We start from the raw sequence: 14,276 nt of genomic DNA on the forward strand, positions 1-14,276 counted from the left end.
TGGCTAAGGATGTGGTGTCAGACATGGGAGGGGTGGGACTCTTCAGCACAGAGAGGATCTTACCGGTGTGTGTGTGTAAATACCAGATAGGAAGATATAAATAAGTTGGAGCCAGCGTATTCCTGGTACTGATCAGTGAAAGGCAGGAAAAAAACATGCTGATACATATATACATTTCTTGTTATTTAACCATAAAAAAAAGAAAAAAAAGTCACTTCTGTAGTAATTGAATAGTGGAACAGAGGTTGTGACATCTTCCTTGGAGACAGGCATAACCCATCTGGAGATGATCCTGGGCAACCTTCTGTAGCTGATACAGCATTGGGCATAAGATTTGGACTGGACAATTCCCCAGAGATGCCTTCTGACCTCATCCATTTTGTGATTCTCTAAAGTGTTGCACTTGGAATAATTCTTTGTCTAATAGAAACAAAGAATTCTCCACTGCTTTGTTCTTTTGCTATTCAGCTGCTATAAATCAGTACGTGTTATTTTTAGTGTTTGTCTGTCAGTACTAACATTTAGTTTGCTCTGCAGATGTCCTGTAGCATGGCTGTTGAAGAGGTCTTTTTTTTGGAAGAAAAAAGATTCAAGCAGTACTGTGAAGAATTTGTTAAACATTCACAGCAAATAGGGGATGGCTGGGAGTGGAAAACTACCAAGGTAAAAATAATCCAAGTGATCATTTTTAGATAGCTTGTTGGCCTCTCTTAGTAGTTTGCAAATGTTAGGAGCTATAAGATCCTTCAGGATTGTTTATATTGTGTGAAATAAATGACATTTCTTCACAGCTTGTCTGTGAGCAAGAGAGCACAGAAGTAGTTCCTCTAAGCATTTAGGCAAAGACATCTATTGAATACAATTAATGATCTAGAAACAACTGCTGGGCCTTACGTAGCAAAGACACAGAAAAATGTCAGTGATGTCTGTTTTGATACCTTTTAAGGCATTTTCCTATCTTTACTTTCAGATTCCCAAGGATGGGGAAACAATTGTGAGGCTAGCTAATGTCTGGCTATGCTTGAAATTTGAAGAAAATATTACTTTTAAACTACTACCTAGTTCAGGCTTTCAGCCACGTGAACTTATTCCTTGTCTATGAAGCTGAGAGCTTCTCTTTAATCAGAATTCTTCCTGTTCGGGTACTTATGGATTCAGATCAATTCATCCCTTAATTTTGTCTGGGCTAAATAAAATAAGTTGACCGCTTTGGCTGTTTGGCATTTTTTCTGGTATTCCTGTGGAACCTCAAGCCCTTTCCAGTATAGCAGCATCCTTTCTTCTTCATCCATGGTCAGAACTAGAGGATGGATGTTGCATCACTGTGAAGTTCAAACCTTCCTAGGTGACTTTAGCCCTTTAAACTAAAATGGCACGTAGGATTTTCCCTGTTTAGCTAATTATCCATAAATCTATGCAGATTTTGTGCCTTAGGATCTAATCCTTCAACTTGCTGTCTTTGTTCTAGATGTGTGACTGCATTTTATATTTAAAAACAATTAATTATTTGCATACAGCATCTAAAATAATCTATTACTGGTCAGTATGTGGTCAGTCCTCATTATTTTTTGCTTCCCTGTTATCTTCAAGCTTCATAAAAAATAATTACATATTGTTTCTAGGTCATTAATCAAAATTCTAAATAGCACGGGGCTAAGACTGATCCCACAGGACCCCATTAGAATCTTCTTTTATGATGATTTCCCATTTTTTTAAGTTGTGTTTGTGATGATTGTTTTTTTCATCCTTCAGTGTCTGTCAGATTAGTTTGGGATTATATTATTTCTTTCAATTTCTGCTTTTGAAATCAGTGGTTTACATAGGGAAATATGGCATATACTTTACTTTGACTATTTTTCTTAAACAAAGGAAATAAAAAAGGAAATAGTTTCCTGTATTTATTGAATTCCATTTGAAGTCTTTGCTTGGGTTAGTCACAAGGTAACAAGTGTATAGCTATGCATGTTGTCTGGTATATACTTTTAGGGATACCTGGCTGCATTCTGGCCTTCTCCCAAGTTCTCTGGAACTTTCGCAGCATTTAAAGATATAAAGAACGTCGGCAGTTCTTGTGTGCTGGTTAGAAAATTCCGAGTCATTCATGCTAGTGTCTCGTCTGACTGCCGTGGCTGCATCAGTTGTATTTGATGCCTGATAACGATAGAAATGTTTTGAACGCATGATTTTTATGCTTTGAGTGCTTCTAATATTTTCCATCTAGTATTAGATTCATACTGCATTAGGGTTTCTCTTTCACTTACTTTTTTTTTCTTTTGCTTGTTGGACAGCGTAGATTTTCTTGCATTCTCTTGCTGTTCTGACCAATTTTCAGTAGTGGAAGGTTTGAGATGCTTGTTGTTATCTCTGTATTTCTTCTCTTTGCTGTGCGTGTGTGTGGACTGGTGGTCTTTTGCTTTAATGTCTGGTTTTCCATTCTTTCAGTAATTCTGGGGAGAGAAATTTTGCTTGAACTGTTTTGAAATGCAGAAAGTCCAAGAACACATGTGGTATAATTTCTATTTAAATTATTGTATTCAAGTGGAAGGGTTACCATTTGTAATCCTTTCATCGTGGATTGAACAATTTTGATTCTTGGCCTTAAATGCATTCACTTAAAGAAGTTTTTAAAACAGTGCAAATATTAGGCAAGTTTTACAATGCACCCTTTCTTGTAGGTAGCCATTTGAAACTTCAGATTTCAGTCGAAGGCTGTATTTATGAGGGATTTATTCAACAAAGAAAGATGCCATGAGCTTCTATTGGGAATTCAATACGCAGGTCAATCTTTGAACTTTTGTGAAATATGAATCTTTGCTGGAAATAGCAAAATGAGGGATTTGTGTTCTCATGTATATATAAAAAAAAGTGTTTTTTTTTTAATTGGCCAAGTTAATGCTTTGTGGTTTCAGAACATAGCAAAAAGCTTGCTGTTGAGATGCTCCGTGTATACTATATAATCTCTGAAGGAAGCTTTTCATTAAAAAGATTTCTCATTGCCTTTTTGCCTTTTTTAAACAGTGTTTGTGATACAGGAAGTTTGAAGCACTCAGTTTTGTCAATGTAATGTGCTCAGACCCCATTCCTCATTCCATACTTGCATGAATGCCGCTGATGGCAATAAGACCACACAGACTTGTAGTACTGTGCTCTTAGTCTCCTGTGTTTTTGATAGAGATTAAGCTTAGATGATGAAATACTCATTGTTTTTGACAGGCTGACTCCTGTGGCATGAGCTCACGTGACCCCAGCAGAAGCTGTATTTACAGCAGAAAGTGGAATGTTCTAAACTATGTTGTTTTTATAATCCTTTTTTTTTCTTTCTTTCAAAAGAAAGCTATAAAAAAATAGAAAGCTAAGAGCACCTCAGTTGTAGGACCTGATGGAGTTAAAATGTGGATAGAAACAGCAGTTGTTACCAGAGATGGATAATTAGGACTTGTCTGTGACAGCTGTCCCATCATTTCATTTCCGTTTTATTTCATATCAGTTAGTTTAATCTGGGTAACCATATCAAAGTCTATATCAGTTCATGTTTGTTTATGATGCTTACAAGACAGCTGTAGTAGAAAGTACTCCTTTTCCCACATTCATAAGGATCCTTGCTGCAGTATTGATTTGTTTGCAGGGGCAGAAGTCTATCTGCAGGGTGCAGCAGGAAGGATGATCCTCTTTCCAGCCACCACTTCACTGACTTCTGATGTACAGCTGTCAAGCACAGAGGTTTCTTGTTCCATGTTTCCTGCCATCTGTAGACATTTTTTATGGCATTCAAATACCATGGATCGCAAAGGCTGTATAGCTTTGGCTCCTTCTTTCCCCTCACTGGAAAAACTGGTTCAAAGAGATTAAAGTTGTATCCAGATCTTCTCTGGCAAAGATCATTGTGCCTTGGGGCATTCCGCCTCTGTGGGTGGTGATAGTACTTTCTTTGCTGCTCTTAGGGCAATAAATACTAATGTAGGCAGCTTTGTTCTTACTGACACTCGCACAAAACTCCACAAGGAGAGACTTGAGAAAGTGCTGAGAATGAATGGAGTGGTTTTTATGTCATCAGGAGGTGCTTCAGTTTTTCCATCTCTGTTGTCCTCCATATGCTTTGTTCTTCCAAGCTTAGGAGGTAATTGGTTGTACAACCAGAACATCCAGCAAAGTTTGGCAGATTTGTCCTGTTGATGAAGTGAGATAATTGCTCATAGCATTTGTGCTTAAAAATTCACAGGCAAAAATATGTGTAAAGGCATTAGTATTTTATTCAAGGTGTGAAACTTAAGAACAAAGTATGCATATAGATATAATGTGTTGGAGGTGTATATATTATATATTACGTATAAATATATGTATATATTTCTGTATATATTCTATATATATTCTCTCAGTGTCACTGGGAGGAGAGAACTGATTTATCAGAATAAAATGTACATTGATTTAAAGGTCAAAATACATGAAACAAACTGTGTCAGAAATAATAGATTAACCGGAGAGTCCTATTATGGTTAAATTTGCAGCCTTGTCGAGCAATCTAATGCTACATTAATGAATTCGATAGAGACTGCTTTGAATAAAATTCTTTTTCATCAGATGTTGCACATGTGCTTTCTGTATTTGTCTAAAATAAAATGTAATGAAACAGCTAATAAAACCTCAATTTATTTGTTTCCTTTGAAAAATACGTTCTTAACATGCAACTACTGTTCTTGGTGTTACATACACTCTTTCTTTCTCTCAGAGGGTATGTTTGTGATCAGTTTTTTTTTTTTTCTATTCTTTGAATTGAAAAAATAGGTTTTATATATGTGTGCAGATAGTTAATAAAGAGGGAAGGCTGTTAGAGTTTCTTCTGCAACTCTGAAATGGCAAAAGGGCCTTCTACAACAGTGGGCCATGTGTTCTGGGAAGCAGAATGATAAAAAAGGAACTGGGAGAAAGTAAAGCATTGCTGTTTTCTCTCACATTTGACCCTCAGAAGTGATCAAGAGAAGGGAACAAGTTGTGACTCTACACATGCAAATTCTTAAGGTTGTTAGGTTGTTTTGTTTTGTTTTTTTTTACTTTATGAAAGTTGGAATGTAAACAGATCTAAAATAAAACAAACTACGAAGAGTTTGGAAGTTTGTACTGGTATGAATGCACTGCAAGTTTTTATTGGCTATTTGTCTCTTCAAAACCTTAGCGCTCGGTCTTCTGATTTTTTAGCAGTCATCGTGGACGAAGTTTTATTTTCACGTTTAGGGTCTTTGATTTCTTTTAGCACTGAGAACAGATTAAACTGCCAGTGAGAAGATTCTGAGAAGCAGCACAATCATTGGTTTCTGAAAAAAAAAAAAAAAACAAAAAAAAACCCAAAACCAAAAACAAACAAACAAACAAAAAGGCAAAACTCTTGGAGCTTCTGCTTGTATATTGTGCTTTATTATCTGTAAAAGTGATAGCACTTAGCATTTTGGTTACAGATTTTTTTTGTGTTCTGAATGCAGGACTTCGGTGATGGTTATCTCAGTAAAACACATTTCCAGGTGCCAAATAAAAGCATGTCACCAGATCTCAAGAAGAAAAACGATAACATTGAACAAATGCTGCTTACACATGTTGAAGTAAGTACCGATTTTAAACTTCTGTGTTTATAAAAGAAAACATGATTTTAAAAAAGAACGTAGCATTAAGTCCTTCCAGATCTTCAGTTGTCAAAGGCTCTTAGTTGTTTTTCGTGCAGTGCTTCTTGTTAATTTGTGTTGTTAATTTGGAGGTGAAATCTGGGAGAAAATGGAAAAGCTCCAGCATCATCTATCTATGTATTTTTGTGATGGAAGGGTAATGTTTTTTTGCACATTGATTTGCACTAACATTGCACTAACATTAAAAACCTTAAGGTTTTTTTTTTTTTTTAACTGAATACTCAATTGAAGTATATTTTTCTTTGAAGATTTTTCTTTAAAGAAATAAGTATTGTGTAGAAGTTTTATGCTCACTATATGTTTATTTTCTGCTGTTACTTGTTACTAATTCTTAAAAATATTGAGCAATTTTTTTTAAACTAGTGATGAGAAAGAAAATAGATTATGTATTCTTGAAAGGAAATAAACTTCTTTCTTCTAGAAAATGAATTCTGCTCATTAAACAGAGAGCGAATTGTTTTAAATAATTATTTGCTTGTTTGACATTGGACTTACAGATTATTCACTAATCAAGATATAAACAGTGGAAACTCACTTGTTTTGTTGTTAGCATACACAAGAAAAGAAATTTTGAATTATAATTGACTGAAAATAATGGATTTCTTGTGCTACAAGCTGTTGAATAGATTGACATAGTGTATTTTCCAGTTACCTTTTCCTGTAGCAATTCCTTTTCTTTTTCACCAGCACAACTTTTTTTTTACTTTTTTCCCCACAGCAACTGTGGTTGAGGGTCTGAAATAAGTATTCTTTTGGCCTGATTTCTGAAGGAAATGCCACTTAAGCAATCATACCATCTGTTAGGTAGTTGTTTCTTGTGATTTTTTGAGTTCACTTGTAGATTTCAACTGTATTTTAAAGAAAGGTAGATCTTTCAAAGATTTTGTTTTTTTTAAGAAATTTGAAAGCTGATGTCTGGCCAGGTGAAAGATGACTTTTGCTGTCAGGTAGAGCTCTGATCCTTGTGCTCTGTTTGGCTAGTCAGTGCATGTACCAAGATAAAGGAGCACCCTGGTCTGTCAGAGTACCTTGAAGAGCAGGACTCATTTGCTTGTGTTCTACTGTTGATAACTCTTTGGATGTGCTGAAAAAGGTTGGAAAGCTTTACAACCCCATTGCTGGTACACCGGATTTGATACCAATTGGAATTATCATCATCTTTAGAGTCATTGCCTTATCTTTGTTAAATAGGTATAAATCGATGGGCAGATTATATATGTCATCTCAAGTGCAGCTGAAGCATTTCAAGATTTTCCTTGAAATGTTAGTGTTTCTTAAAATGAAGCCAAATATCAGTGCTTCAGAGGTTGTTATTCAACTGTCTTTATAACAGTGTTTATATACTTTAGGCCTGGCTTGTAAGAAGAGATTAGATGTTTATATTCAGAATTACTCTTTATTATTGTGGCTGTTTTAACAACAAATCAAGTTTTCTTTAGACTATATGGTAAAATGATGTGTTTTAAAGCTGTTTAGGCCTCCCTCTGGAATAGGCTCTCCAATCCACGGCTACCAGGCTGCCTGCAGCCCAGCCTGTCGGTCACTGTGGCTGCCCCTGCTCCATGCTGTAAGGCAGCGCCTCTTCCCCTCAGGCTGGTCCCAGCACAACCATTGCTCACAAAAGCCAAACATCAGTGCACTATTATTGCTGCATCGACTGACTGCAGGGCACAGGGGGGGCAGTGCTGACTCAAGCGATGGCACATAACTGCCTGCATGCTGATACATTGGCTAAATATAGGGCTCTGAACAGCAAAGAATGTGCGGCTATGCTTTCTGTTGTGATGAAAGGATTAGAGAATGGGTTTCAAGTGGCTGTAAAGATCATCAATTTATGTTTGTGACACCATTTTCAGTTGATATAAGTACATGACCTGCAAATATTCAAATGGAATATGTAGAGTTGCAATCAGATATTTAAGTTAAAAGTCTGACCCTGTCTCTTTACCAGACTTTTATTAGCCCTCTCTTACCAGAGAGAGAGATCCTTCACAGTCACATCTTATTCATGTCGCTGCTTTGGCAGTATACACATGTGAAAAATTGTCAAGGTTGACGTACAAGAAGAGTAAAATGTCATCAAAAACCTGTTGAACACCTTGAGACCTCACTAAGAATTTCAACCGCTGCCATCAAACCAAGGTGATGCATTTGTTTCACAAAAACAAGGTCAATAACTGACCAGTCTTAGTTCCTTTTTTAAAAAAGTGTTTTAAGAAAAATACTAACAATTAAATTTTGTTTACTTACACGTTAATGATACTGTGTATTTTATAGGGGCTGAAAGTAGTGCTTCCTGTTTTAGGATGTTGGCCTATGACACTGGAGGTGGATATTGGTGGTATGGCAGTAGAGATTGAACCTTCCCAATTATACTCTGTTACATTTTGATGCAGTGTGACAACAAATGGCAGCAGAGGGGCAGTCTGACAGAATGGTATCTGACGTGGAAGTATATATGAAGCAAAGGTGTGTCGTTGAATTCCTCCATGGGGAAAAAAAATGGCAATGCTTGGTTTTCATTGATGCTTGCTTGAATGTTTATGGAGACTAAACAGTGAATGTAAGCGCAGTGAGGTGGTGTTTTTCTGCAGTGGTGACTGTAACAGTGGGCCACCTAAGCTGGTGCAGATTGTTATGAGCACAGCATGGAGGGTCTTGTTTGTTGCTGGTGAAAATTCATAGCCAATGGTAGTGACTATGATCGAAAGATATTATTTTAGTAACTGAGAATTTGCTCTATGAAATAGTGCTATTGTGCTCTTTGTATGGGTTATTGTTTCCATGCAATTAAGTAGGAGGCATTACTTCTGGAGTAGCTTATGTATATGCTGCCCTAGACAATTCATCTTTACAAAATGTGGCTCAGGCAAGTGAAAAAGTTGAAGTGGATCCAGAGGAGGGCCACGAAGATGATCAGAAGGCTGGGCCACCTCCCCTATGAAGACAGGCTGAGAGAAGGCTCCGAGGAGACCTTATAGCAAGGGGCCTACAGAAAAGCTGGAGAGGGACCTTTTATCTAGGCAGGTAGTGACAGGGTACAGGGCTGTGGTTTTAAATGGGAAGATTAGACTGGATATTAGGAAGAAATTATTGTGAGGCTGGTGAGACACTGGAACAGGTTGTTGCCTGGTGAGGTTATGGATTCCCCCTCCCTGGAAGCATTCAAGGCCATGCTGCATGGGGCTGTGAGCAGCCTGGTCCAGAAGGAGGTGTCCCTGCCTATAGCAGGGGAGTTGGAACAACATGATCTTCAAGGTCCCTTTCAACCCAAACCATTCTATGATTCTGTCAAACTGGTGCATATATGAAGAACATGCTTTCCCACAAATGTAGACTCTGCAAGTCTTTCCTGATATCCAACCTAAACCTCCCCTGGCACAACTTAAGGTCATTTCTCCCTTGTCACCACTGAGAAGAGACCAGCCCCACTCTTGCTGTAAGCACCTTTCAGATATTAGAAGAGAGCAATTAAGTCTCCCCCTCTCCTCCTCTTCCCCACACTAAACAGCCCCAGTTCCTTCAGTTGCTCCTCATAGGGCATATTTACCAAGCCCTTCACCAGCCTTGTTGTCCTTCTTTGGACCTGCTCCAGCACCTCAGTGTCCTTTCTGTACTGAGGTGCCCAAAACTGAACACATACTCAAGGTGAGGCCTCACCAATGCTGAATACCCTACAGGGGCAGGATTACTTCCCTACTCGCGCTCACCACACCATTCCTGATACAAACCAGGATGCCACTGTCCTTCTTGGCCACCTGCTGGCTCATATTCAGCTGGCTGTCCATCAGTCCACCAAGGTTCCTTTCCTTTCCATCAGGCAGCTTTCCAGCCACTTCTCCCGAAGCCTGTAGGGCTGCCTGACCAAAATGCAGGACCTGACACTTGACCCTACTGAAACTCATACAGTTAACCTTGGCCCATCAATCCAGTCCATCCAGGTCCCTCTGTAGTGCCTTTCTTCCCTCAGACAGATCAACACTCCCTCCCAACTTGGTTTCATCTGCAGACTTACTGAGGGTGAACTCAGTCTCCTTATCAAGACAGTTTATAATGATGTTAAATAGAAGTGACCCCAGTACCAAGCCCTGGGGGGAACCACTTGTGACTGGCGACCAACTGTATTTAACAGCATTGATCACAACTCCTTGGGCCTGGCCATCCAGCCAGTGTCTCACCCAGTGGAGTGTATGCCCATCAAACTGTGGGCAGCCAGCTTCTCCACGAGAATGTTGTGGGGGACAGTGTCAAAGGCTTTACTGAAGTCCAGGTAGACCATATCAACAGCCATACCTTCACTCACTAAGTCTTGTCATAGAATGGGGTGAAGAGTAATTCAGTGGGTATACCCTATTATAGCAAAGAATTTTGATGTTGTGTTGAAACTGCAGAGAAACAAAGTTGTTCCTGTTTTATTTGTTTTTAAATCTGTCGAGAAACAGTAAAATAGAATGATAGAGTGCAAAAAATGTATAGAACAAAGCAACCTTATTAAAATAGGAAATCAGTTATCAGATAACAGATTATCAAAAATGTGTCAATCTCATAGGATCCCCAGGGAAACAGATCACGTTATTAGAGAAAGCTATTTCCACTTACTGGTTATGGACAATTGGCTTTTCAAACTTCCCATCTTATTCTTTGCCATCTAAATATTTGGGGTCTTCTAGAGAGGGAGTAAGGAGTTAATACGTATTCTAATCTTTTCTTCACAGCTGTCTGTATTACCTGGTGTGCTTGGTTCCACTTAACATAACTTGTGTTTTGATAGAGATTGAAAAGCATCTGAAAACCAAGAAAAATAAGTCTTGGCTTTTTTTCTTTTTCTGTTTTTCTGTATCTGCAATATAGAGCTTGTAACTTGAATCTCTGTTTCAGCCTGAGGCAGTGAAAAGTGATTATTGTCTATAAATCAAACTGTTTTGAGAGAGGATGCACCTATTTTTCTTCATTGATGTTCAGGTAAGCTAGATGGTTAACTCCAATGTGTTAATCTGCATTTCGTAGCATGTATCTTGTACAATGAAGCCTGGATGTACACTCATTACAGGCCGTAGCCATTTTTGCTATTGACTTCACTGAGGCTGACAGATTTTGCTTTGACAGTAAAGCTTATACAAATTTCAGAACAGAATATAGCAGGAGCTGAGGACAGGTTTGGGGACCTTTGTGCTGAACTGCAGCAATGTGGCATTGTTATCTAATAGAAAGCAGGTTTTCCATTTTCTTAAACTTGAAGGTTCTATCATGCACATAATACTTAATTGATGATAACTTGAACTCACCAGCAAGCCTGTGGAGTTCAAACTGTCTCCTAGCACATGTCAGTGAGCCTTTGGCATCTGCAGGACTCAGACATGCTCTTGCTAATTCCTTAGCTGTCCTAGGCAATAGAGGAGTTAGCTCATGAACTCATATGAGGGCTGCATATGATGTTAGCTGCCCTGCTTTTAATTAAGTGCATTGTAAGAGTCACGAGTTGCGTTCTGTTCATTATATTTAAATGACATTTAGCATAAGCTTAGTTTAAGGTAAATGGAAGAATTTATGCGTAGATGCACTGACATTTTAAAGGCAGGTTGTTTGCAGACAGGTAAGTTCAAATGCTATACTTAGAGCAATTTCAGAAAGTTTCTGTGTGCTTGTTGGTAACTGAGTTGTCCAGCTATTTAGCTAACCAAGTGCCTGAGTGCCATGTTTCATGCAGATGCCATCTCTTTCCATTTGCTGCCTTACTATACAAGGATAGGAGTGTTTCCATGAAAAACTATTCTCTGATTTCTGTGGATTTAGTTTAATCAGAATGTTTAATAAGAAAAAGGACTTCAGTTCCTTTTCTTGAAGAATTACATCCTACACAATGTCTACATCTGGTGGCATACTTATTTAGACTGGTAAACAGGAACTACTAATGACATTGTGATTAAACATATACAGATTTTTGACCAACCTTGTGAAGGATGGTCACAACTAACTACTGGGATGGGATTCTGTCCCTGGGATATGAGATCATAAATCTGGGCTGAAAATTATGTGAAATATGAAACATGGAAGCAGTACAAACACATCATGCCATCTGAAAGTTGTAAGGTGCAATTTTGATCTGGTTTGGTTTTTATTCTGTTTTTGTTCTCTCCTCACTTTCTGCCAGGTAAGGGTCGTCTATGCTTTTCTGTAGACAGCATAAATCTTGTGTAATCACTGTACTGTATTGGGCTAATTCAACAACAGTGTTCAGTTTATGTTCTGTCTTGATCCAGATCAATGTCCAAATTTGCCCTGCCAGGAGGTCTGTCAGGATCTGGATCAATGAACATGGAATCATGTAGTCTTTTGTATAATTTAATTTAAATAGAGAAATGTATGTTTTAAATATTTCTATGTTGACAGTCTAATAGTGACCAAGTTTATAGCTGAGATTCATGTAACTTGTGCATCTCAAGCTCTTCACTGAGATGAGGTGCAATGATAACCAGCTGTGCAGGAAAAGAAATAATTTTGATGAACTTAACCTGGGCTTGATTTTTGAGAGATACTGTGACATTGGTATCTTGACTGAGGCCGTACCTTCTGTTTTGAATTTGGACTCTTACCCTTTTTTTTTTCTTTTTTTTTTCTTTCTTTTCCCCTCAGTAGGTTGAAACTAGTTAAAAGCTGTGGAGTTGTATGTCACTTATGTTATTATGAGCCTGGGTAAGTCTGAATTTCACTGAAACATTGGCTATGATTGTGGGTGTTGGTATTTACCATCAACTTCATCCAGCTCCAGCTTTTGTTAAGCCATACATAGACACCTCTCAAGCAAGGACAGAACAATTACTACCATATATTATTACATGAATTGTTGACAATGTGAACAGTCCGGTACAAAAACTCAGAATCAGGATAGTCCACATGCCTCAAAGAGCTTATATTCTGAAAGAGTGAAATAGGAAAATCTGGATTCACTTTATGCATTCTTTTTGTTTATTATTCAAATAGCTCAAGGGAAGCAATAACTTGGAGTCGTAATTCTCTGTGTGTGGTTTGTCTGTTCTTCTGGGTATTGCAGAAATAGTGAGTCAGCCTGGAACTGTTTCTGAAGTTACAGCCATTGCTACTTTATGTAGGAGTAGGCAGGTTGGGAATGTTGAAGGTCTCTTAATACCTGATATTGCCTTTGGAAAATGAGAACTGAGCTTCACAAACATGTTGATTAAGTTATATATTTATTTTTACATCAACTTTACCTTTGCTGGCAGATGTTCAATAGTGTAAGTCCTGATAGAGGATTTGGTAATGAGTCTGACATCCTTCTTGTACTTCGTGATTGTGTGTGATTTGCTGTTCAGCTGTGGTGTTCAGTTTATTACAACTAGAAAATTATAAGTCTTAGCAATTATTAATCATTTTTTTTCTCCAAACATATCCAGTATTTTTAGAATTAAGAACAACTCCTTTTGTGTGCAAAAGTAAATAAGATGAACTCAGTGTAAACATTGGCATAACCACAGTATTTGTTAGATGGTTAAAAAATGTAAAGTGAAAACCCAGGAAAAGTACTTAAGGAGAAAAATGTAAATACATTTAATGAAATCCAGCACTCACTGAAGAAAATAATGTCTGTAGCAGAGGAAGAAAATCAAGTATTATATACTCACATAAAATATCAGTTTATAATGAATGATCACAGCTTAAGAACAGTGCAGCTGCCTCAGAAACAGGTGAGTTTACCGATAGTCTTTTTCACAGTTTCCCTCTTGCTCTGGGGAGGGAGCAAATCATGGTGTATATATTCAACCCAAAGTATGTTTTTTTGAAAACCTAATGGAAGAAGGTTTGATAACCTTGGTAGGAAGGAAAAATTCTAGTTTTGGTTCAACCCAGGCTTACTCAGACTGCTTTCAGTATGCAGGGTTCCTATTTATATTCCATTAGGTCTCTATGGAACCAGCTCTTCCTTTGGTGTTGTTGCCCAGAGTGCTGGTAGGCAGCCTTAATTTTTCCACAGTACATGACTGTGACCCATAATTTTGTATTAGCCAGTCCAGTGATTGGTTCAGTCACCCAAATTCCCTTAATGCTTCATTGTCTAGCATGTGTACAACAAACCTTCAAAAATGTTAGGTCACAAACAGAAAACCCAAACTGTTGATGGAAACCTACTAATAAATAAATAAATCGAGAAACCATTTATTTTACGTAGATCTATAGTGAACTGCAAAATGCAGCAGAGATCCTTATGATTGTGTTTAACAATATATTAATCTGAAAATGGAATTGTTTTTTATTAAACCAGAAGAAAAAAAGTGGGGTGTGGATTTTATTAACTGTGTTTTAGATGAAAAAGCTTGGCAAAAGAATGACATTGTTTAGAAATATCAAGTCTGGAAGAAACTTCAATATCAAGATTACTCCCCTTCCTTGAACTGGAGAAACCTCAATAAAGAAGGAAGGCTGTGGTGTCAGAAGTCATTTGCCCCAAGACGTATCCTGCCTGAGGATTCCCTTATTGGTGGGATGTCTCAGTCTTCATGGAAATCATCTATGTTCTTCTTTTACTGAGTTCTACTGGTGTGGGAATTTTTCTCTCCCCTCAGCCCCCATACCTTTGCAGATCACTTT

General features: G+C 37.9%; 1 protein-coding gene across 1 annotated transcript in view; it reads left to right on the forward strand.

Moving 5' to 3' along the window:
* Window positions 1-537: 537 nt before the first annotated feature.
* The window catches only part of ATG10 (autophagy related 10), a gene marked incomplete at both ends in the record, with an annotated part of 77,761 nt that continues 64,022 nt past the window's right edge, over window positions 538-14,276 (forward strand). Inside the window, 2 exons of the mRNA XM_079548399.1 lie at window positions 538-663; window positions 5,475-5,591. Of these exons, the coding sequence (XP_079404525.1) occupies window positions 538-663; window positions 5,475-5,591 (243 nt within the window). The remainder of the gene's footprint in view (window positions 664-5,474; window positions 5,592-14,276) is intronic.

The sequence above is a fragment of the Tetrao urogallus genome (assembly GCF_951394365.1).
Source record: "Tetrao urogallus genome assembly, chromosome: Z".
NCBI lineage: Eukaryota > Metazoa > Chordata > Aves > Galliformes > Phasianidae > Tetrao > Tetrao urogallus.